A 26,399-nucleotide genomic window follows, 5' to 3' on the forward strand; every position below is an offset into this window, starting at 1 on the left:
GCGGTTAAGGAGTCATACTCATCGGAGGCCCCAGGGGCGGAGCTTCGTATCCATGGAAACCAAACGCGACGTTTGTTTTGACACTGGCTGTGTGTAGGACAGGAAGATTTACCGTATATTGACCCGGGAGGAGGTGACAGATGAGGATGATATTAGTTTTGTTAATACAAGTCATGCTGTTATATTATCTTAGTATTATTATTATTAGTATTATTTTATTATTATTATTGTTGTTGTTATTATATTAGTGTTATATTATATTAGTGTTGTTCTTGTTATTATATCAGTATAATATTATATGCGTGTAGTTCTTGTTATTATATCTGTATAATATTATATTAGTGTAGTTCTTGTTATTATATCAGTATAATATTATATTAGTGTTGTTATTATATCAGTATAATATTCTATTAGTGTAGTTCTTGTTATTATATCAGTATAATATAATATTAGTGTTGTTATTATATCAGTATAATATTATATTAGTGTTGTTATTATATCAGTATAATATTCTATTAGTGTAGTTCTTGTTATTATATCAGTATAATATAATATTAGTGTTGTTATTATATCAGTATAATATTCTATTAGTGTAGTTCTTGTTATTATATCAGTGTAATATTCTATTAGTGAAGTTCTTGTTATTATATCTGTATAATATTATATTAGTGTAGTTCTTGTTATTATATCAGTGTAATATAATATTAGTGTTGTTCTTGTTATATCAGTGTATTATTCTATTAGTGTAGTTCTTGTTATTATATCAGTATAATATTATATGAGTGTAGTTCTTGTTATTATATCAGTATAATATTCTATTAGTGTAGTTCTTGTTATTATATCAGTATAATATTCTATTAGTGTAGTTCTTGTTATTATATCAGTATAATATTATATTAGTGTAGTTCTTGTAATTATATCAGTATAATATTCTATTAGTGTAGTTCTTGTTATTATATCAGTGTAATATTCTATTAGTGAAGTTCTTGTTATATCTGTATAATATTATATTAGTGTAGTTCTTGTTATTATATCAGTGTAATATAATATTAGTGTTGTTCTTGTTATATCAGTGTAATATTCTATTAGTGAAGTTCTTGTTATTATATCTGTATAATATTATATTAGTGTAGTTCTTGTTATTATATCAGTGTAATATAATATTAGTGTTGTTCTTGTTATATCAGTGTATTATTCTATTAGTGTAGTTCTTGTTATTATATCAGTATAATATTATATTAGTGTAGTTCTTGTAATTATATCAGTATAATATTCTATTAGTGTAGTTCTTGTTATTATATCAGTGTAATATTCTATTAGTGTAGTTCTTGTTATTATATCAGTGTAATATTCTATTAGTGTAGTTCTTGTTATTATATCAGTATAATATTATATTAGTGTAGTTCTTGTAATTATATCAGTATAATATTCTATTAGTGTAGTTCTTGTTATTATATCAGTGTAATATTCTATTAGTGTAGTTCTTGTTATTATATCAGTGTAATATAATATTAGTGTTGTTCTTGTTATATCAGTGTATTATTCTATTAGTGTAGTTCTTGTTATTATATCAGTATAATATTATATGAGTGTAGTTCTTGTTATTATATCAGTATAATATTCTATTAGTGTAGTTCTTGTTATTATATCAGTATAATATTATATTAGTGTAGTTCTTGTAATTATATCAGTGTAATATAATATTAGTGTTGTTCTTGTTATATCAGTGTATTATTCTATTAGTGTAGTTCTTGTTATTATATCAGTATAATATTATATGAGTGTAGTTCTTGTTATTATATCAGTGTAATATAATATTAGTGTTGTTCTTGTTATTATATCAGTGTATTATTCTATTAGTGTAGTTTTTGTTATTATATCAGTATAATATTATATGAGTGTAGTTCTTGTTATTATATCTGTATAATATTCTATTAGTGTAGTTCTTGTTATTATATCAGTGTAATATTCTATTAGTGTAGTTCTTGTTATTATATCAGTGTAATATAATATGTGTTGTTTTTGTTATTATATCAGTATATTATATATATATATATATATATATATATATAGCTGGCAGTCACAGACACACCTAAGAGATGGAGTCTTTGCCAATGATGGAAGTCCTGCGGGTGTGCACAGTGCTGGAAGACAGCTTGGACCAGCTTTCTGTCCTAGGATACATCATGCCTGTTTCCTACCAAGGGCGCAATAATGTAAGTAGGAACTGGAAGAATAATAAAGAATGGTAACAAACAGTAAAGCTGTTATTATAACACTACAGAAAAATGCTGCACCTACCGTATATATTTGAGTATAAGCCGAGTTTTTCAGCATGATTTTTAGTGCTGGAAACGCCCCCCCTCGGCTTATACTCGAATGAACCAAAAAAAAAAAAATACCGGTTGGCGGGGTTGGTTTTTGGTGGTCCGGGCCGTCCATCTTCTCTGCAGGGACCATTCGCATTCCGATGTGGAGGTTGAGCCGGTCCAGGCCGTCCATCTTCACCCGGAGGCCCTCTTCTCTGCTCCGGGCCAGAACGTGCGCATCAGACGTCCATGACGTCAGGGGCGTCCCAGCACACGGACGTCCCAACACAGTGGCGTCAATGCAGCATCACTAGTCCGGGGCCAGCTACTAGGCAAAAGGACCGAGAGAACTGGAGAGGTGATTAGACAATGAGGGGGGCCTGTATGATGACAGGGGGGATATTGACTAGGGGTGATGATGATGGAGGGTCTGGATGATGACAGGAGGTGATAATGACGGGGCGTCTGGATGATAACAGTGGGAGATGATTTATTTCCCACCCTAGGCTTATACTCGAGTCAATAAGTTTTCCCAGGTTTTTGGGGTGAAATTAGGGGCCTCGGCTTATATTCGGGTCGGCTTACACTCGAGTATATATGGTATTTGTTCTACAAGAAACATAACAAATGACAAACCATTTACAGTATTAGGGGAATACTTTATATCCAAGTGGCCACATGCTTTACAACAGCTCCTCTGCCGTCTCTATTGACTGATTTTACCAGAATAATTCTTGTTCATAAGTGCAGTAATATGGGTAAGGCAGCTGTCACAAGGAACATTTTTCCTTGTGTTTCTTCCTGCAGTCAGATTGTTGGTTTATATTGTTACTGTCATTATAAAAAACATTAGACTTGTCGCAAAGACACCTCAAAAGTTTGGATTGGTCGGTCTCTCAGTGTCTAGATCCCCACTGATCGCTAGATACAGCCGTTACTGGGACAGGCTCCATAATGATCAGTAAGCGAGCTACCACATGCTTCACTTAGCTGTATTTACCAATCAGTGAGGGTCTCAGCACTTTTGACATGTCAGTACAGCGTAAACATCTCCAAAAGTTGTACATTTTGTAAATACTGTTAGTTCATGGCTATAGAGATGAATATACTATCCCTGGCTAGTTAAAAATAAAAAGTATCAATCTATCCCGGTACAGTGTAAACAGCTCAGAAAGTCACACATTTTTGTGCAAATTACTATTGTACAAAAATGTACGACTTTTTTACGCCAAAAGCTGGAGTAAATTGTTTAGGAAACGAATTCCCCCCCCCCCCCCCCTTTTGACATTTTATGCTGACATGTAAAAAGTTTGACCGTTCGAGGTCCCAATGCTTTGTCAAAACTTTTTTTTATAATGACAGTAACACGTTAGATAAGGGGGGGAAATTTTGAAACACTTACTCCAGTTTATGGCATTAAAAAGTCACAATTTTTGGAGGTGTCTACGCTGCCTCCACCACTTTGTAAGAAGTGGGCAGAGCTTCACAGGAAACAAGGCGGGGCCTCTAAAACTCCACATTTAGCTTACATCGGCATAAACTTTAGTTAATACCTATATTTAGATTCATTAGGAATTGGCTGAATATAACGTCTGCGGGACATTACGGCATTTCATACACTGGTCTCATTAAGTTCCCCCAAATTTTTTTTCTCAAGACATTTTTGTGTTGCATTTTTGAGATTTAATTATTATTATTATTATTATTATTTTTTTTTTTTTTAAACATGGCATGCTTTAGGTTTGTGTTTCTCCAAAGGCTCCTGTATAGGAAAAAAAGGCACATCAGATTTCACAGTGTCCCTTAAATTATTGACACAGAGTTTTCAAAAAAATTGGAAAAAATGAGCCTGCACCACAATTTAAGATTTTTTTCCTGCTAGGATTCTGGCTGAACAATAGTAATGGTCGACTATGGTAAGTAATTTTATGCATCGGTCATAACAATATTTCTAATCTTAGATTGTCGGAAGTGAAATTGGCAAAATCTTAAAGAATCAAAGACAAATGGAAGGAAACTTTGAAGAACTGATTGGAACACGTGCAGACATCCAGTTAACACAACCTCCATTGTTAAGCAAGTTGCAGAATCTAAAGGAGCAGGTACATGAAACAAGCGAAAAACTGAAGATGAGCAATGTGCAATTCACAAAGGCTGTGAGACAAAGCCCTTTAACGTCTGACAACCTAAAGAAAGTCCAGGCAGACAGGTAGACACCGAATTTCTATCACTGAGTGTTTTACCGTTACCATTTCATAATACTAAATTCTACTTTTATTAAACCTTGTGATATTAATGAAGATACAATGCATTTGAAAAGTTTTCTGACTCTTTCACTTCATATTATGTTATGTTATGGCCTTGTGCTTGAAGAAAAAAAAATGTAAGTCTTCCCCCATTTTGCATAGAATGCCACAAAAATGTACCTTAAACCGCTGGCAAAATCTGCATATGGCTTTGCCATAGATATCACCCATTGCAAATCAGATCTGAACAGATAAAGCAGGAGGATTGAAAAGTCCACATCATTCTCTCAAATCTGTATGGACAAATCCCTCTTGTGCTCAGGTGTTGAAAACATTCAGTACATGCACAGTAAGGGTCTATTCTTGGGTGGTTTCTGGCTTGTGCGGATTTTGTATGGAATTGGTGCGGAAATTCAGAAGTGTGGAATCCCATAGAAGTCTATTGGGCTTTCATTTAAGGCAGAATTCCGCAAGCGGAAATTCCGCCCGTGTGAATAGACCCTAAGGCTATGTTCACACAATGGAAATTCCAAATGGATTTCCGCATCTAATTGCACTTTTAATTCCAGCATAAATTTATAGCCAATACACTTCAATTGGATTCCGCTGTCCCTTTCACACAGTAGAATTTTCGCATTTCGCATAAAGAAAGGTCCTACCCTAAATTCGTGCGGAATTCTCATGCGGAATTCAATGGGGCTTTTTTTCCTCCACCCAAATATGAAATTTATGCGGATTTAGTGCAGTTTCTGCACAAATTGTATCCAAAGTAATAAGGGGGGGGGGGGGGGGGGAAAGCCCCACTTTCCATACACGGAGAACACATGCAAAATTTCCGCATGAATGCCACATATATGCAGAAAGATGCGGAATTCTGCATCTGCATCATTTGGCCAGAATGTCTGCCTGGAAAATTTCTGGCAGACATTCCACAGATAGCGGGCATCAGCAGAACATTCCGGTCATGTGAATGATGCCTGACAGGAGATACTGCTGCCTATCATCTTCTGCTTTCAGCACCTTAAAGGGGTACTCCCGTGGAAAACTTTTTTTTTTTAAATCAACTGGTGCCAGAAAGTTAAACAGATTTGTAAATCACTTCTATTAAAAAATCATAATCCTTCCAGTACTTTTTAGGGGCTGTATACTAAAGAGAAATCCAAAAAAGAAATGCAATTCCTCTGATGTCATGACCACAGTGCTCTCTGCTGACCTCTGCTGTCCATTTTATGAACTGTCTAGAGCAGCATAGGTTTGCTATGGGGATTTTCTCCTGCTCTGGACAGTTCCTAAAATGGACAGCAGAGGTCAGCAGAGAGCACTCTGGCCATGACATCAGAGGAATAGCATTTCTTTTTTGGATTTCTCTTTAGTATACAGCCCCTAAAAAGCACTGGAAGGATTAAGATTTTTTTATAGAAATGATTTACAAATCTGTTTAACTTTCTGGCACCAGTTGATTTAATAAAAAAAAAAAAAAGGTTTCCACAGGAGTACCCCTTTAACAGAAGAGAATGCAGTCACATACAGTCATGTTGGTAAATCATGTAACACTGACATCTTGAGAGCTATGAATGTGGCAAGCACCACATCCAGTAAAGGGGGCTTCATGTTAGGTGTGTAAGCTTTTTCTATGGCAGAACACATCAGTTTATGGCATTTTAGAAATTACATCAGAAATTGGCTTTCTCCTGAGGACACAGCCAATTTTTATTTAAAATATGTCAAACTTATTGTGATGAAAAGTATGTTTAAAATTATTTTCTAGAACTTTCCTTAATTTTTTGTATACAGGGCTGTATGAGGGCTCATTTTTAGCGCTGTGATCTGTCATTTTTATTGGTACCACTTTCGTGTATACAAAAGATTTTGGTCACTTTTTATTCAGATTTGACATTTGATGTGGCCAAAAATGAGCATTATTGGTATTTAAGGCATTTACACCGTGCTTCGTACAGAATGATTAAGTTTATATTTTCATAGTTCAGGCATATCTTCACGCTACAATACCAAATATGATTATTTTATTTATTTATTAGTAAAATATTCAAAAGGGTGATTTAATTTTTTTTATTAGGGGAGGGGCTATTGTGCGGCAGGTGGTCCAGTGAGTTCCCCCAGGCACTGCAGATAATTTGGATGCAGTAATCAGTATTGATCACAATATCTGATGGACTAATCTCGGCTGCTGTTGATAGCAGCTGGCTTGTTCTGATCACTGTGTTGGCATAGCGATTATTGCGGAACTTCCATGACATGCATGTATGTTCCTGTGTGCAAAGTATCAGGGCACAGCGATGTACATTACGTGTCCACTAGGGTTTAAGGTGTTCATATTAGATGGATGTTAACCAAACCCAAAGTGGGGAAGGGGGTTGGGTGTACTGTCTGTTATACAAAATTGCACTTACAATAAGCTTCTGTTCCCTGGCTTCTCCTGTCTCTTTATCACTAACTTTTGTTTATTACAGAAAGTCAGGAAATTTAACCCTTACCCTGCATATAAACTACTGTTACATTAGCTGCAGACAGGCAGTGTAAGGGATAAACCTCATGGCTTGCTAGAAAAATTGGTCGGGTTCACACTACGGAATTTCCGACCAGAATTCCAGTGCAGCAGAATCCCTTTGTCGGCACACAGTGCACATAACGGCATTTCAGCAGGAGACGTTCCACTGCCTAAATAATGAGCTTGTTCATTCTTCTGGCCGGATCTGCTGGTGACAGCAATGTCTGAGTAGTCCTAGCGCAGTCTGATTTCAGTTGGCGCTGGCCGCACTTGGACTCTGCGGCTGGAGATTCTCATTGTGACCCCGGCCTTAGTGAAAAGAAGACAGGAGAAGCCAGAGTAGCTACCCACACCTTCTGGTTCCCTTATAAGTTTACCCCTCAACCCCCATCCCAGAATTATATTGCATTGCAAAAGACTTTCCCGCTTCCCCCATAAGGGTATGTTCACACCGCGGAATACCATGAGTAAAATTCCGCAGAGTGAACGCATCTGTGTGAATGGGTCTTCCGCGAGACCTGTTCACACTGCGGAATTTCAGCGGCAGACAACTCCGCGCAAAGAAAGAACATGTTCATTCTTTGAGCGGAAGTCCGCGAGCACTGCATAGCCGTCAATGGTGATGGCGCAGTGCCGCGCGGTCCTACCGCCGCCGGCTGCCAGGCTGAATCTCCGCGAGCGGAGATTCAGCTACAGTTCCCCAGTGTGAACATACCCTAAAGAAAGAAAAGATGACGCAATGTCACAATACTTGCGCTTTACTTTCTCAGCAGCGCGGCTGTGTTCAATAGAAACTAGTGGGAGGAGATCAGCCGATCCCTCTCCCTCACTCTGTCTGTTGTGCGGTCCTTGTGCGCACTCTATATTTTATTTAGAAAAAATAAAATAAATAGATTAAAAAGTTTCTTGCTTATTGGTGCAGCCCCCTGAAATGTTTCCCAACCAGGGTGCCTGCAGATGTTGCAAAACTACAACTCCCAGCTTCCCTGGACAGCCTTTGGCTGGGAGTTGTAGTTTTGCAACACCTGGAGGCACCCTGGTTGGGAAACACTGCTCTAGGCACTGGATTACCAGTATATTGTGGCATATATGCCCTTGGCTAGACAGGGAGATTGATCAGGGTTGAGAGAAAGCTGAATAGAGAAAAGTAAAGTAATATTCCTAATGAAAACCTTATCCAGAGTGCTCTTGACCTCACACTTCCAAAGGTTCACCTTCCAACAAGACAATGACCCTAAGCACACAACCAAGACAACACAGTGGCTTAGTGGCACTCTGTGAATGTTCTCCAGTGGACCACCCAGAGCTTTACTGATTTGAGCCTGACTTGAACCCAATTAATAAATCTTTGGAGAGACCTGAAAATGACTGTCCACCGACGTTCCCCATCCAACCTGAGAGATTGACAAGATCTGCTGAGAAGATTGACAGAAAATCACTAAACCTTGTGGCATCATAGCCAAGAAGACTGGAGGTTGGAATTCTGCCAAAAGTGCTTTAACCAGGTGCTTTAGTAAATGCCCACGAATTTCTATAATTCTTGTTTTCACATGGTCACTATGAGATATTGAGTGCAAAGCGATGGGAGAAAACTTAAATTTTATTGATTTATGAATTAAGCTGCAACAAAAATGTGAAAAAAGTGAAAGGGTCTGAACAAAATGCACTGTATGTTGTGCTGTAACTTTTTTTTTTTGTCTTATAGACAATTTGCAGCAGAGGTCATTGCAGACATGTTAACAGAATTGGAAACATCTGGATCATTTCAGAGCCTTCAGCATGCCATAGCAACGGAGAAAGAGAAAAAAGCTCACTTCTACAATACAATAGAAAGGTGATAGTTGGTATAAACATGTGTTGTGTAGCCTTTCATGATAAATAAGTACTGTGGCAGTGTGGCAAGGAAAGGGTGCATTTCCCTTGCTATCTCTGCAGAATGCTCCATCTGTGGCCTGATTAATGAGGTATCAGGAAGGGAAAGTGTGTGTTTAAAAGGAAAAGAAACAGAATAGTTGGGGCTCTCCCTGGTTAACAGCATGACGCTGTAGGGGGAGACACACGGACCCTGTTGAGGAAACACACAGCGAACTGTGAGCGGTCCAAGAAGTGAAGAAGTGGTGTGAACTGTGAGTAACAGGTTGCAGGGGCACATGTTTTATGCTGGCTGAGGGTAGCTCACCAGATAGTGGTCAGGGCATGCTGATATGTGTAGTCAGTGACCAGACGGTCTAGGACTTTGGTTTGTTCCTGAGTTATGTTTTGTTTTACCTGCAACCTGTCTAAATAAAGCTGGCAAGGTGCCAGGCTTGCATGAATTACCATTGTCTGTGGGTTTATTGAGTGGAAACGTGTTCCGTGGCAGTATCCAGGACGATCCCGGAGCTAATCCCCAAGACGGATCGTCACAGTACATTGAATAGGAATAGCACATAGGTAAACCTGAGTAGGCACCGAATAAGGATGTAATGCTGAACAGCAATGACAATAGGCATCCTAATGGAATATGAACCCAGAAAGCAATGTCATTGACCTGATTATTTCCCAATATTAACCCCTTCCCGACCCATGACATACAGGTACGTCATGGACATTACTGCCGCTACTCGCGGCATCCCGCAGCGCCCGGAAAGATGGTGGCTATCACTGATAGCCAGCCATCTTACCGTGCGACCACGGGGGGTTTCGTCCCCCACCCCCCCAAGCGATCGCTGCTATCAGCTGGTCAAATCTGACTAGCTGATAGCAGCGCGGTGTGTGAGTTCCGATCACGGGGATCGGGACACACACCGCTCTGCTAAGTGTCCCTGACCTGTCCCTCGACATCACTTACCCGTCCGAGCGGTGTCCCGAGCGGTCCCGGCGTCCTCCGTGCGGTCCCGACGTCCTCCAGGCGGTCCCGGCTGCGCTGCGTCCCGGAGGTGAGTTTCCGGCAGCAGTGCGGCATCTTCATTGGCAGCAGTGAGATCGCCGTAAAGCGATCTCACTGCTGCCTCTGAGAGTTTCAAAACTGCAACTCCCAGCATGCCCAGACAGCCTTTGGCTTTCTGGGCATGCTGGGAGTTGTAGTTTTGCAACATCTGGAGGTCCACAGTTTGGAGACCACTGTATAATGGTCTCCAATCTGTGCTCTTCCAGATGTTGCAAAACTACAAATCTCAGCATGCTCAGTCTGTCCAGGCATGCTGGGAGTTGTAGTTCTCTAACATCTGGAAGAGCACAGATTGGAGACCATTATACAGTGGTCTCCAAACTGTGGACCTCCAGATGTTGCAAAACTACAACTCCCAGCATGCCCAGACTGCCCAAGCATGCTGGAAGTTGTAGTTCGGCAACATCTGATCCTTCAGATATTGCCGAACTACAACTTCCAGCATGCCTTGGCAGTCTGGGCATGCTGGGAGTTGTAGTTTTGCAACATCTGGAGGCACACTAGTTGGGAAACATTGTCCGTTTCCTACCTCAGTGCCTCCAGCTGTTGCAATTGTTGCAAAACTATAACTCCCAGCATGCACTGACAGACCATGCATGCTGGGAGTTGTAGTTTTGCAACAGCTGGAGGCACACTGGTTTGGAAACACTAAGTTTGGTTGCAAAACACTTGAAAGTTTATTACTTAACTTAGTGTTTCCAAACCAGTGTTCCTCCAGCTGTTGCAAAACTACAACTCCCAGCATGCACGGACAGCCAAAGGGCATGCTCGGAGTTTGCAACAGCTGGATGTTTGCCCCCTCCCCCCAATGTGAATGTACAGGGTACACTCACATGGGCGGAGGTTTACAGTGAGTGCTGCAAGTTTGAGATGGCGCAAATTTTGCGCTGCAGCTCAAACTTCCAGCGGCAAACTGGCTGTGAACCTCTGCCCATGTGACTGTACCCTAAAAACACTACACTACACTGACACTAACCTAAAATAAAAAGTAAAAAACACTACATATACACATACCCCTACACAGCCCCCCTCCCCCCAAAAAATGAAAAACGTCTGGTACGCTACTGTTTCCAAAACGGAGCCTCCAGCTGTTGCAAAATAATAACTCCCAGTATTGCCGGACAGCCATTGACTGTCCAGGCATGCTGGGAGTTTTGCAACAGCTGGAGGCACCCTGTTTGGGAATCACTGGCGTAGAATACCCCTATGTCCACCCCTATGCAAATCCCTAATTCAGGCCTCAAATGCGCATGGCGCTCTCTCACTTTGGAGCCCTGTCGTATTTCAGGGCAACAGTTTTGGGACACATATGGGGTATCGCCGTACTCGGGAGAAATTGCCTTACAAATTTTGGGGGGCTTTTTCTTCTTTAACCCCTTATGAAAAGGTGAAGTTGGGGTCTACACCAGCATGTTAGTGTAAAAAAATAAATTTTTTACACTGACATGCTGGTGTTGCCCTATACTTTTCATTTTCACAAGAGGTAAAAGGGAAAAAAGACCCTCTAAATTTGTAACGCAATTTCTCCTGAGTACGGAGATACCCCATATGTGGGTGCAAAGTGCTCTGAGGGCGCACAACAAGGCCCAGAAGGGAGAGTGCACCATGTACATTTGAGGCGATTTGCACAGGGGTGGCTGATTGTTACAGCAGTTCTGACAAACGCAAGACAATAAATATCCATATGTGACCCCATTTTGGAAACTACACCCCTCACGGAATGTAATAAGGGGTGCAGTGAGCATTTACACCCCACTGGTGTATGACAGATTTTTGGAACAGTGGTCTGTGAAAATGAAAAATAAAATTTTTGATTTGCACAGTCCACCGTTTCAAATATCTGTCAAACGCCAGTGGGGTGTAAATACTCACTGCACCCCTTATTACATTCCATGAGGGGTATAGTTTCCAAAATGGGGTCACATGTGGGGGGGTCCACTGTTCTGGCACCATAGGGGCTTCCTAAATGGGACATGCCCCCCAAAAACCCTTTCAGAAAAACTCACTCTCCAAAATCCCATTGTCGCTCCTTCCCTTCTGAGCCCTCTACTGCGCCCACCGAACATTTTACATACGCATATGAGGTATTTCCTTACTCGAGAGAAATTGGGTTACAAATTTTAGGGTGATTTCTCTCCTTTTACCCCTTGTAAAAATTAAAAAATTGGGTCTACAAGAAAATACGAGTGTAAAAAATGAAGATTTAGAATTTTCGCCTTCACTTTGCTGCTATTCCTGTGAAACACCTAAAGGGTTAAAACACTTACTGAATGTCATTTTGAATACTTTGGGGGGTGCAGTTTTTATAATGGGGTCATTTATGGGGTATTTCTAATATGAAGATCCTTAAAATCCACTTCCAACCTGAACTGGGCCCTGAAAAATTACGATTTTGAAAATCTTGAGAAAAATTGGAAAATTGCTGCGGAACTTTGAAGCCCTCTGATGTCTTCCAAAAGTAAAAACTTGTCAATTTTTTAATGCAAACACAAAGTAGACATATTGTATATGTGAATCAATATGTAATTTATTTGGAATATCCATTTTCCTTTCAAGCAGAGACTTTCAAAGTTAGAAAAATGCTAAATTTTCAAAATTTTCATGAAATTTTTAGATTTTTTACCAAGAAAGGATACAAATATCAGTGAAATTTTACCGATAAAATAAAGTAGAATATGTCACGAAAAAACAATCTCGGAATCAGAATGATAAGTAAAAGCATTCCAAAGTTATTAATGTTTAAAGTGACAGTGGTCAGATTTTCAAAAAATGCCCAGGTCATGAAGGTGAAAATGGGCTGGGTCATGAAGGGGTTAATATATAATTGTTAATTGCTAACAATAATTTGTTTTCCTTTAGTCCTAACAGTAGCATAAGTGGACAGTATGAATCCACTTTTAGCTTTGGCTCAAAAACTGCAGTCGTAGTTTTCCAAAATAACACCAGGAAAAAAAAACTGTGGGGAAACCTAGCCTAACTCTCCTAGCTGGTGTTAAGGCTAATAAGAAGGATGCCTTCCAAGACAAGTACTTGAAGTCCACGCTCTATAGAGCCTCAAAGAGGGGAGAGCATAACCCCCTGAGCATGACTGATAGATCCTACTGGGGAACTGGTTGCAGAATTCAAGGTTTCAACCTTTCGGCTCCTGATCAGGCAGTCTTGAGACTTCTTTCCAAGGAATTCCGACGTATGAATTTTTAAGGAAGAAGGGCTTAGACCCTTATCTAGGCCATCCCGAAGAAACTAAAATGGTAGAAAGAGAGGGATCTGAGTAATACAAATAGTTTCTAGTGCACCATTGCAGAAAGTCCTGTTTGTGGAATCCCCTCTAGAATATGACAGCGTGTTCAGGAACCCCTCAATGAGCCCTTTAACTTTTGCAAAGGACCGAGGCTGTCAGACTGAGACTCCTCAAATCTAGACAAAAACCTGAGCCCAGATATACCAGGTTCTGCATTGGGGGGGAAGCTTCCATATTTGCCCTTGACTCATCTACATCAGCTTGGTGAACTAGGACCTTTTCTTCCAGAATGGAATGATTTTTATTAAAACGAGCGCTGGGGCCCCTCGGAATCTCCTGTACGGAGCCCCGGCTCTGCCCTAGAGTGGTGTGTTACAAACCCTGCCGAAGCAAGGGCCGCCATTCCCCCTCCATATATCTCTATGGGAGAGCCGAAGATAGCTGAACAGCTCTCCCATAGAGCTATATGGAGGGGGCGTGGCAACCCCCACTTCGGATGGGGGTCATGACACGCCGCTCCCAGGGAGAGCCGTGGCTATGTACAGAAGATCGCGGAGGGGCCCAGTGCTCCCACCCCCCCCCCCCCCCCCGCGATCTAAAACTTATCCCATATCCTGTGGACTCTTTCAGAATTTACCCTGCTTTACCAACATGCAGAATTCATTGGTCTGAATTTCCTCTCAATTAAGAAAGCTGAGGACTCTGCTAAGACTTTTCGGAATGTCTTTTTGCTGATGACACAAAGATATGGAGCAGGGTTGATGTTCCTGGAGGGATCCGCCAAATGGAAAAGGATTTAGGCAAACTAGAAGAATGGTCAGAACTCTGTCAACTGAAATTTAATGTGGATAAGTGCAAAATAATGCACCTGGGGTGCAAAAACCTAAGAGCAGAATATAGATTATTTGACACAGTCCTGACCTCAGTATCTGAGGAAAGGGATTTAGGAGTAATTATTTCAGAAGACTTAAATGTAGGAAGACAATGTAATAGAGCAGCAGGAAACGCTAGCAGAATGCTTGGATGTATAGGGAGAGGTATAAGCAGTAGAAAGAGAGAAGCGCTCATGCCGCTGTACAGAACACTGGTAAAACCTCACTTGGAGTATTGTGCGCAGTACTGGAGGCCGTATCTCCAGAAGGATATAGATACTCTAGAGAGAGTTCAGCGAAGAGCTACTAAACCAGTACATGGATTGCAGGATAAAACTTACCAGGAAAGGTTAAAAGGACCTTAACATATATAGCTTGGAAGAAAGAAGAGACAGAGGGGATATGATAGAGACTTTTATATACATAAAGGGAATCAACACTGTAAAGGAGGAGAGAATATTTAAAAGAAGAAAAACTACCACAAGAGGACATAGTTTTAAATTAAAGGGGCAAAGGTTTATGCAGTAATATCAGGAAGTATTACTTTACTGAGAGAGTAGTGGGTGCATGGAATAGCCTTCCTGCAGAAGTGGTGGCTGCAAATACAGTGAAGAAGTTTAAGCATGCATGGGATACGCATAAGGCTATCCTTCATATAAGATAGGGCCAGGGACTATTCATAGTATTCTGATTATTGGGCAGACTAGATGGGCCAAATGGTTGTTATCTGCCGACACATTCTATGTTTCTATGGAAGAGCGACCATGGCAACAAAGATTAGACTTCTTGGCTTTATTACCAAGAGTATGTCCAGCAATTCCTCTCCTCTGGAATCCCTGACCTCTACGGAGCTTAGACTAGGATTGAGATCAAGAGCCTCTATACAGTTTACCTCTCCCCATGAAAGACTGCTGAGAAATATTTTGCCTTTCTTTTCAGAAAGGCCCTCAATGATATACAATATAATTTCCCTGGCTCATAGGGAAGCCCACACGTTATATTTGGAGGTGTTTTCTGCCACCCAAGGCTTGAGCCAGAGGGGTCTCCTACTAGCTGCAGACAGAGCAAAGAATTTTGAGACTAGTTTAGGTGATGTGGGGCCACATCACACAGGAAGTTCCTACCCAAGAAGATGGACTGAGGCATGGATTTGTTGAAACAGTTTGCGGACGAAGTTAGCAACTTCAAATGAGGCCACAGCCACTGAGGCAGCAAAATAGTTTCTTCTCAAAGTGCACTTTACTCATCTGTCCGTCAGATCTTGAAGTTTCAATCCCTTGTCCGCCAGAACTACTGTTCTTCTACACATTTACTTTGGGGGGAGTCTGACGACTGCACTAGCAAGAACTGTTGACATTATCTTTTTATACGACTCATCCTTTAGGCCCCTTTAGAGTTTTTATCTGAAGCTTCCCCAGAATCAACATCCTCTATAAGTATAAGGGTATCCTCCTGCTCAGAAGATGAGGACCAAGCCTTGTCTGTGATTAAAAACCATTCCTCCGCTAAAAGGAATCCGCTGTAGGCCTTTTCCTGGTGGGTTCAGTATTAGGGCGTGGCTAGCAGCTTTAACCCCTTAACGACGAAGGACGTAAATGTACGTCCTGGTGATGCGGTACTTAACGCACCAGGACGTACATTTACGTCCTAAGCATAACCGCGGGCATCGGAGCGATGCCCGGATCATGCTCGGCAGGTCCCAGCTGTTGATCGCAGCCAGGGACCCGCCGGTAATGGCGGACATCCGCGATCCTGCGGATATCCGCCATTAACCCCTCAGATGCCGTGATCAATACCGATCACGGCATCTGCAGCATCGCAGTCACTTAATTGGATGATCGGCTCGCCCTCAGCGCTGCCGCAGCGATCCTATCATCCGGCACGGCAGCCGGAGGTCCCCTCACCTGCCTCCGCTGTCTTCCGGGAGTCTTCTGCTCTGATCTGCCTTCCCGCAGACCAGAGCAGAAGATGACCGATAACCCTGATCAGTGCTATGTCTTATAACATAGCACTGAACAGGATTAGCAATCAAATGATTGCTTTAAATAGTCCCCTATGGGGACTATTAAAGTGTAAAAAAAAAAAGTAAAAAAAATAAAAGGAAAAAAAAATTTGAAAAACCCCTCCCCCAATAAAAACGTAAATTGCCTCATTTTCCCTATTTCACCCCCAAAAAGTGTTAAAAAAATTATTTATATACATATTTGGCATCGCTGTGTGCGTAAATATCTGAACTATTAAAATAAAATGTTAAATGATACCGTACGGTGAACAGCGTGAACGTAAAAAGAAAAAAAAAGTCCAAAATAGCTGCTTTTTTATAGCATTTTATTCCAAAAAAAATTAATAAAAAATGTATTAAAAGTTTTATATAAGCAAAAATGAGCCCTCATACCGCCGCTTATACGGAAAAATGAAAAAGTTATAGGTCTTCAAAATAGGGGGATCTTAAACGTACTAATTTGGTTAAAAAGCTAGCGATTTTTTTTTAAGCGCAACAGTAATAGAAAAGTATGTTATAATGGGTATCATTTTAATCGTATTGACCCACAGAATAAAGAAAACATGTCACTTTTACCATAAATTGTACGGCGTGAAAACGAAACCTTCCAAAATTAGCAAAATTGCGGTTTTCTTTTAAATTTCCCCACACAAATAGTATTTTTTGGGTTGCGCCATACATTTTATGGTAAAGTGAGTGATGGCATTACAACGGACAATTTGTCGCGCAAAAAACAAGCCCACATACTAGTCTGTGGATGAAAATATAAGAGTTATGATTTTTTGAAGGCGAGGAGGAAAATATGAAAACTTAAAAATAAAACTTTCTGCGTCCTTAAGACCCAAATGGGCTGCGTCCTTAAGGGGTTAATATTAAATTCATAGCCATCTGTTCTGCAAAGGAGTCTCACACAGAGAAAAAGCATCAGAGCTTACTTGGGGGGGGGGGGGGGGGTCATCCTATAGTGAGTTAATGAGGGTTAACAAGACATTTAGGTTTCAGGGGGAGATTTAACAATAGGTATCTGTGTGCAGCCACTTCATAGCTCTTTTTTTTTCTTTGCGCCAAATTTATCAAACCAGCGCAAGAAAAATCACCTCAGAACTTGCTGTAGGATCTTTTTTCTAAAGGCAGGCAGAGGTGGTATAAATTTGCAGGTTTCTTTGAACGTTTGAGCAATATTTATGTGCCTTTTTAAAAAGACGCAGTTAATAAATCTCTTCCACTGCATAGTCAGCAATGAAGCACTGCATTTCACATTCACTTTTGCCAAGATTGTCTGTTTTAAAAAACTAACTGTGCAAAAATGTTGTGCCAACTCAATAAAATGTCAGGAAGGCAATGATAAACCTCCCCCTTAAAGTTTAATTTAATGAATACTGCCCCTGTCCTGTTTGTGTTGCTGGTTAGAATGTAAGGGAATGTTCCTGTTAATGTTAGTGTGTATAACATTGCAATTGTTTCACAGAGAACAAGAGGGAAGAAAGAAGATCAAATTGCTGCAGAAGCAGTTACAAGATGTAAAACAAGAAAAAAAAGTGGAGTTGCAGGTAATGCATTTTATATAAAATGTGTTATTTCATGTTTTATTAATCAAATACTTAACTAAAATGACTAGTAAACCATCAAAATAGGCAAATGTGAATGCAAATGTCAACACAACACACAATCTAACAGGGATGTGCTAGAAAACTTGCAGTAAACTCAATGACAGAAGAGACTAAAGGGAATCTATCAGCTGCAATTGACTAACTGAAGACATTGTTAGGGCAAGGAGACACATGTTGGGGGGGGGGGGGGATGTACTGTTCCTGCCTTCAGCACAGGGGATTGGGAACACCTCTTTGGCACCAGAGAATAAAAGCATTTTTATGCATTATGAAAGCAACAACAGATATACTGTATGAAATGTTCCACGTGTCTCATTGCCCTAACAGCTAGTTTGGAATGTGAACTTCATCTAGCTCACCTACACATGAAATACTGTGAGATCGATTTATCTTTCAATTCTTACCCTATAAACAACAATACCTTTTTTTCTGCCTGTCTGTGTGTGTACACGATACTGTGACATGTTTCCTGATACTTGAGTTTCATGGTGTTCTATATGCCTATGTATGCCTTTGTCTTGGGGATAAACAGGTTGCTGGGCATGGTTGGTTGGTTGTTGTTTTTGTACTTGCCACGTTTAAAACATTAAATGGGCACGGTTATCAACTTTTTATATATTATTCCTTACATTTTTGAAATCATATTCCTAATATATTTAATCAGCCAATTCACTCTATAGTTGTGTTTTTGTTTGTTTTATGCACTTGAAAAGCCCGCCACTAGGGGGTCTCCCTCCTAGTACCAGCTGCAGTGCGGCCGATGCCACCTCAATCAGACAGGCGGGACCGAGCGCTGGACAGTAGGTAACTGACTGAATTCGGACTGATGCCCTGCCTGGATCAGTCCGAATTTAGAGGTGACATCAGCCGCACTGCAGCCGGCACTAGGAGGGAGACCCCTAGTGGCCAGATTTTCAAAGACAAAAAAAACGCAAAAAGCGAATTTACTGATTAAATATATTAGGAATATGTTTCAAATAATGTAAGGAATAATATATGAAAAATAAAGTTTGATAGTGCCCATTTAACAAAAGAAAAAGCACATGTGTGTAATAAAATAAGTTCTGTGTATACACTCTATAAGGCTGTCTTGAACATCTATGGTGCTGTAAGTTTAGTTGAGTAGAAACCAGGGTCCTGCTAAACAGGTGCCTTAAAAAGGAAATGCACTTTGCAGATATTACCATTTTATATCCTCTCAGAGTCGCACAGAACTGATAGCACATCTAAAGGATCAACTGCAGGAGATGAAAGCTAAAACCGGCATGGAAGGCAAATATGTGAAGAAGGACACCGAACTTCAAGTGTCCCAGACACAGAAAAAGTGCAGCATAGGAGAGTCTAACCTGCAGATGGAGCTCCAGGTGAGTACTGCAGGACAAAAACTTCCCAGAAGGCACTTCAAGTAACAAAGTTGTATTAAAGCAAAATTTGTGTATTAACGTATAAAAACAGAATATGAGATGGGGAATAGAGATGAGCGAAGTTACAGTACTTTGATTCTGCACGAACCTCGCAGCTCAGCAGTTGCTGACTTTAGTCTGCATAAATTAGTTCAGCTTTCAGGTGCTCCGGTGGGCTGTAAACTCTCTCCTAGGACTGTATCCACCTTTTCCCGCCCACCTACGCACCTGAAAGCTGAACTAATTTATGCAGGATAAGGTCAGCAACTGCCGGGCCGAGAAGTTTGTGACTAATCGAATTACTGTAACTTTGCTCAGAACTAATGGGGAACTTGAGGGAATAACATAAAATTAAAGGTATTTTCACCTAAATAAAGGCAGAATCCATGAATAAATGTTGCAGCGGAAATTGTGGTCCCACAAAACATGAGGTTTAGACCTGAGGACCACATTCAAACTTTCTATTTCCACTTGGGCTTAGGGTTGCCATTTGGCCATTATTTCACAGGCACAGCCGGGTATTTTGGGAGGGGTCTAAATTAATGTAGCGGTGCAGCCGTGCTATTATTCAGCAGCCAACACTGGTTACTGTCCTAAAGTGGCCCTGGCCCGTGCTGCTGACGCAGTGGCGACTTTAAATTAGTGAGCTGCGTTGGCTACCGATGCCCGAGATTAACCCTTTAGCAATCAACTTTGAAGTGCAAAGAAAATGATCCCAGAAGCTCAGCAGAGCTGATCGGGACCACCGAGGTGAAATCGCGATGTCCCAATCAGCTGAGAAGATGGCGGGAGGGCCCTTTCCTGCCTCCTTGCTGTCTGACTGATGCTCTGAAGCTCCCAGCCAGCCATGGCAGGCTGGAGCAGCAGAGCACCTATAACACTGATCAATGCTATGCTATGGCATAGCATTGAACAGTGTATGCAATCGAAAGATATGTTAATAAATGTGAATAAGCCCTTCCCCTAATATAAGTTTGAATCACCCCCCCAGTTCCCATTTTTAAAAATAAAATAATGTAATTAAAAATAAATAAACATATGTGGTATCGCCACGTGCGTAAACGTACGAACTATCAAAATATAAGGTTAGTTAAATCGCACGGTCTATGGTGTACATGTAAAACAATACCAAAGTCCAAAATTGTGCATTTTTGGTCACTTCATATACCATAAAAAAATTAACAAAAACAAAAATGGTAGAGATAAAGACTACAGACCATGGCACAAACAATGAGCCCTCATATAGCTCCATATGCAGAAAAATAAAAAAGTTATAGGGGTCAGAAGATGACAATTTTAAACATAAATGTACGTGCATGTACTTATTTTTTTAAGTAGTAAATAAAGGATTGGGTATCCTAACCGTATAGACCTACAGAATAAAGATAAAATGTAATTTTTACCAAAAAAGTGCACTGCGTAGCAACGGAAGCCACCAAAGTTACAAAATGGCATTTTTTTCACCCCACAAATAATCTTTTGTTTTGTTTTGCCGCATATTATGTTATAAAATAAGTGATGTCATTACAAAGTATGATTGGTGGTGCCAAAAAGCCCTTATATGGGTCTGTAGGTGCAAAATTTTAATTGTTATGATTTTTTTTTGGGGGGGGGGGGGGGGGGGAAGAGGAAAAAATTAAAGCACAAAAAACAATAAGGCCAAAGGATAGGGGATAAGATGTCTAATCGTGACCTCCATGATCTCCGCTGCGGCACCCCACTCATCCGGGCACCGGATGACTAGCCATCACGCCCCCTCCCATAGACCTGAATGGAGGGGGCGTGGCGTCAGGTCACAAACACGGAAGCTCCAAGCAACACATTATCCAAAGTATTAGACCTTGGCACATCCAAATCTGGTCTTCTTTTAACAGAAAATTAAAGAAAAGATGGATGAGGAGATAAGAGTCCATGTTGAGATTGAAAACTTTCTACGACATCATCAACAGGTAAGCAAAGCATATTTCAAATTACCATGACCTATTTAAATATATATATATATTTGTTTTCTTTATTAAAGAAATAGGATGTAACATGGTTACGAGTGCTTTACCTCATTCTAGAGAGGCTTATTTACAATATATAAATATTTGAAATCATATTTAGTGTTTACAAAAATCTTTAAATCTGTGGGCCTACAAATTATAGCTTACATTTTATCTTGGGTAGTTTTATTGTGTATATTTATTGGATGTATAGCTTTTCTTTAGCATAGGCCATTATTTATTGATGGCGGTATGGCTTCTTGAACCCCCACTGAACAGCTGAAGTCACCTTTATAAAATAGGACTAAGCTGCAGTGATCTGTGGTATCAGGCATAGGCACTTCAATGATCCAGTGTTATTGAGGTGACTGTGACGGTGCCAGGAGTCAGACCCCACCAATTAAATAGATTGATTGCTATGACTACTACCGTATATACTCGAGTATAAGCCGAGTTTTTCAGCACGATTTTTCGTGCTGAAAACACCCCCCTCGGCTTATACTCGAGTGAACTCCCCCACCCGCAGTGGTCTTCAACCTGCGGACTTCCAGAGGTTTCAAAACTACAACTCCCAGCAAGCCAGGGTAGCCATCGGCTGTCCGGGCTTGCTGGGAGTTGTAGTTTTGAAACCTCCGGAGGTCCGCAGGTTGAAGACCACTGCGGCCTTCAACATCATCCAGCCCCCTCTCACCCCCTTTAGTTCTGAGTACTCACCTCCGCTCGGCGCTGGTCCGGTCCTGCAGGGCTGTCCGGTGAGGAGGTGGTCCGGTGGGATAGTGGTTCCGGGCTGCTATCTTCACCGGGGAGGCCTCTTCTAAGCGCTTCGGGCCCGGCCTCAGAATAGTCACGTTGCCTTGACAACGACGCAGATGCGTCGTTGTCAAGGCAACGGCTCTATTCCGGGCCGGAAGCGCGGAGAAGAGGCGCCCCCGGTGAAGATAGCAGCCCGGAACCACTATCCCACTGGACCACCTCCTCACCGGACAGCCCTGCAGGACCGGACCAGCGCCGAGCGGAGGTGAGTACTCAGAACTAAAGGGGGTGAGAGGGGGCTGGATGATGTTGAAGGCCGCAGTGGTCTTCAACCTGCGGACCTCCGGAGGTTTCAAAACTACAACTCCCAGCAAGTCCGGACAGCCGATGGCTGCCCGGGCTTGCTGGGAGTTGTAGTTTTGAAACCTCTGGAGGTCCGCAGGTTGAAGACCACTGAGGGCGAATGATGAGAAGAGGATGATGAAGGGGGGTGTGGGGATGATGAAGGGGTGGGGGATGATGACAAGGGGATGATGAAGGGGGGGTGTGGGATGATTACAAGGGGATGATGAAGGGGGGATGTGTGGGATGATAAGGGGATGATGAAGGGGGGATGTGTGGGATGATAAGGGGATGATGAAGGGGGGATGTGTGGGATGATGACAAGGGGATGATGAAGGGGGGGATGTGTGGGATGATAAGGGGATGATGAAGGGGGGATGTGTGGGATGATGACAAGGGGATGATGATGAGGATGTTAATGACGGGTCTGGATGATGACAGGGGGGGATGAGGTATTTCCCACCCTAGGCTTATACTCGAGTCAATAACTTTTCCTGGGATTTTGGGTTGAAATTAGGGGTCTCGGCTTATACTCGGGTCGGCTTATACTCGAGTATATACGGTACTTTTACAGTACAGTTCTATATGTGTGCGCGTGATGCATATACATTTTTTTTTAATACAATTTTTGTGCCACTTAAAAAAAAAACACGCTGCTCACATCAAGGCGGCAGGAAGGGTGTGTGGCTTTGCATAGAGAGGGCATGGCCATGCGTGTGGCTTTAGGCCGGATCTGCAACAGCAAATTTTGCAGAAATTGAAGCTAGCTCAGAGGCGGCTTAGATTTCTGTACCGAGCTCCTGGGCTTCCACAGATCCGCTGAGAGGCCTGCACCTCTTAGTAAATTCAACACAATGATAATGGATGAAGCTATATTTAAATGCAGTTTATTAAAAAAAAAAAATGCAGCATTAACATTGTTTGTAATCATCAGGAGTTAGAAGAGAAGTTGGAGTACTGGATGGAGAAGTATGACAAAGACACAGAAGAGAAGCAGGCTGAACTGAACGCTCTAAAAACATCTAGAACTAATGACCTTTTACTGCTCAGTGATCTAACTAAGCAAGTAAGAATAACACTTAGTCTTCCATGTGATAAGAGATGGTGTACAGTTAAAGGGGTTGTCCCACCTCGCTGTTTCAGTTTTCCAGCCAGCTCTTGCTTGTCTGCAGCTGCAGAAGGTCGTCGGAAACAGCCAAAGTGGGAAGTTTAAGCAATTTGCCTAACTCCTATTCACTTTAATGGGGGTTGTCCCAACAGCATAGTTCCACAAGCAACACAGTTTAAATAACTGAGTTACATGAACAGCGTAGCTTACATTTGCATCTCCCACTATAATAGTCAATGGGAGATATGCAAATTGCAGGAGCTGGTTGGAAAACAGTGAGGTTGGCCAACCCTTTTTAAGATATATTTCAGGACAGTTAACCAAAATAGGAACATCAAACTACTTAAAGGGGTTGTCTCATGATAAAACGTTGCAGTTAGATTGCCGTTATATTCTCACAAAACGGATGATAGATCATAAATGACACTATTGCTATTTTATGTGGTGTGATGTAATGCTGCATCAAATCAGGTGCATTCTTATTGAGCTCATGAATCCTTACATCTTTGTTATTCATCTTTTACTGTAGTATGAAGAATATGAGACTGTGATAACTGAAGATCGCCTAGAGAAAGAGAAAGCCCAGCAGAAGAAGAAACAGGAAAAGATGGAACTAGAAAGTACAATTAAGGTACTATTTCTAGCGATCGGTAGACCTCTTAGCCCCTGGACCCTGACAAAACTTTTGAATTTTTTTTTTTTTAAGAAAGCAACACTTTAAAAAGGACAGTAACAAGAATTAGTATGTAAAGTGCACTATAAATCTCTGATATTGGTAGGTGATAAAAAATTATGGCTTTTTTTCTAAGTCACTATATAGTGTATTCAAATTGCCATCCATTGTAATTTTTTATATTCATATATGCATAACAGGTCAGTTAGGGAAAGCAGCGAGAGGAAGGATCTGATCTCCCTGCATTTCATTGTATCAGCATTTTGTTTTTTTTTACCTTATTTTATTAACAGTGCGCACAGAAGTACAATATAAAATTCAGAGTCATAAATATAACATTACATGTGCAGAAACATGTATACAAGAACAAAAGCCGAGCATAAATATGCATCATACAGAAATAGTGGGAGGTGGAAACACTGTACAGGCCTCACAGAAACAAAGGGAAGATTTATCATTGTCTTTAAAGTCATACAAAATGATCTTCTAAAGTGATTTGTTTTTTGCTTACATGCAACAAAATTTTATTTAATATATATATATATATATATATATAAATATATATATATATATATATATATATAGACACTATGGAGAAAGAGTAGGAGAGCACTCCTATACATACGGTAATGTGGGTGGGCTGCTTGACACTTTGTGCAGTGTGGCACTGTCGCAGTATATATGAGGCTTCCAGGTATGCAATCCAACAACCTGCGGTGCGCACACACTGAACTAAAGCATCAAACGTAATAACACAAAAAGTGTATGCGCACTCACCGTCAGGCTGGAGTCGATCTGCTTCTAATGCTGGGTCTGGATACGGGATCACATTAGACGCATCCTAAGTGCGCTCAGAAGACAGCGAGGCGTTGCCGACATTTCGCGCACAAACGGCTCTTCGTTCGGCCAGACGAAGCGCCGTTTGTGCGCAAATTTGTCGGCAACGCCTCGCTGTCTTCTGAGCGCACTTCGGATGCGTCTTATGTGATCCCATATCCAGACCCGGCATTAGAAGCAGATCGACTCCAGCCTGACTGCGAGTGCGCATACACTTTTCTTGTGTGTTTATGTGTGTGTATATATATATATATATATATATATATAATCATTTTGCACAATTGTCTTTTCAGATACAAGCCTGGTGGAGAGGCACAATGGTGCGGAAAAACCTGGGACCTTACGCTAAAACAAAAAGCAAGAAAGGAAAAGATACAGGCAAAAAGGGTAAAGCAAAAAAAGGAGGTAAAAAGAAGTGACCCTAATCCAGAAGACTTGGGGGATGAATAAACATCAACACATTTATTCTAATGCTCAAATAAAACAATGCATGCTGTTGAGTAGGGCAAACTTTCACTTTCATTCACTCACTTGGCCTCAATTTATTCTAAATTAAAATCAAGAGTTTTGTATAAAAAAATAAAATAAAAAAAAAAAGCCTAGATGTTGTCTATTTTTCTATAGTGTAATAAAATTTCATATATTGTTTTTTGTTTTGTTTCAAAACCGAAAACAAAAACATGTAGTCCCAATAGCCAAAATAACCACTCACAGTGCAGCTTTCAATAGATCATAGCAGTTTAAGAGATTAAAGTGTTCGTGGTTGTTTTTTTTTTTTTGTTATTGTCCCCTAATGCATTTAGTGTAATTTTTATTTTATCAATATCACGTGACTCCTTAGAAAAGATAGCACTGTCCGTTACTTTCAGGTAAATTTACTGGAACCTATCCACCTAAGGGTCCTATCAGATGGGCCAACGTGTGCTTTAAAAGTGCAGATCTAATTACAGAGTATATTAAAAGGAAATATTTTAAGATCACTGTCCACACACCAAGTGTTTTTAGAATTCTCCCGTCTCTCCTTCAGGATTGTTAGAACCCAGAGTATTCACATAAATGAATTCATACTAGCAGCAGTCCTGAGACGGAGGGGGTTTTGTGCGATACCATACATCCACAATTGTATAGGGAAAGGTCCAATAAGATATCTACTACAGAAGAACCTACAGTCACTTTACAGTTTCCACTGGACCATAACAGGGCTTGAGCCGGGCTACACGAACAATTGCGGAATTGTTCACATGGCTCTTTGCTTCTATCATTTGTCAGCACCACATCCCTTATTACACAGGGAATGTTGCAGGCTCTATTACACTGAGTAATCTGGGTGATAACCACCCACTGTAACAGGGCCCTAAAAAAAATCCTTAGAGATTGTTTTATCACTATGGTAACAGCAAAGAAACAGCAAACAGTATTTTTGAAAAGGTACATTTTATTCAATTTACCACATGTATCACACATTATCAGATGTAGAACAGCAACAGGAGACAAAGGAGAAACTAGATGTACAGACACAAATATATACTTTTAACTATATTTAAAATATGGAATGTATTTACAAAAATTCAACAAGTATT

The 26,399-nt window shown here is 40.8% G+C and overlaps 1 protein-coding gene across 3 annotated transcripts; it reads left to right on the forward strand.

The window, feature by feature from the left end:
- Window positions 1-12: 12 nt before the first annotated feature.
- IQCG (IQ motif containing G) lies at window positions 13-25,401 on the forward strand. 3 transcript variants are annotated; one of them, XM_056565572.1, is made up of 10 exons: window positions 13-133; window positions 2,074-2,216; window positions 4,271-4,518; window positions 8,770-8,898; window positions 17,577-17,658; window positions 18,921-19,082; window positions 20,996-21,070; window positions 23,136-23,267; window positions 23,839-23,940; window positions 25,113-25,401. In XM_056565572.1, the coding sequence occupies exons 2-10, from the start codon at window positions 2,100-2,102 to the stop codon at window positions 25,236-25,238; spliced, it is 1,173 nt and encodes a 390-aa protein (XP_056421547.1). In that variant the 5' UTR covers window positions 13-133; window positions 2,074-2,099; the 3' UTR covers window positions 25,239-25,401. The 3 variants fall into 3 exon arrangements, with proteins under 3 accessions (XP_056421547.1, XP_056421548.1, XP_056421549.1); XM_056565573.1 differs by having other exon boundaries at window positions 61-192; XM_056565574.1 differs by lacking the exon at window positions 13-133 and having other exon boundaries at window positions 2,079-2,220.
- The last annotated feature ends 998 nt before the right edge of the window (window positions 25,402-26,399 follow it).

This window comes from Hyla sarda, chromosome 3 (genome assembly GCF_029499605.1).
Source record: "Hyla sarda isolate aHylSar1 chromosome 3, aHylSar1.hap1, whole genome shotgun sequence".
Taxonomy (NCBI): domain Eukaryota; kingdom Metazoa; phylum Chordata; class Amphibia; order Anura; family Hylidae; genus Hyla; species Hyla sarda.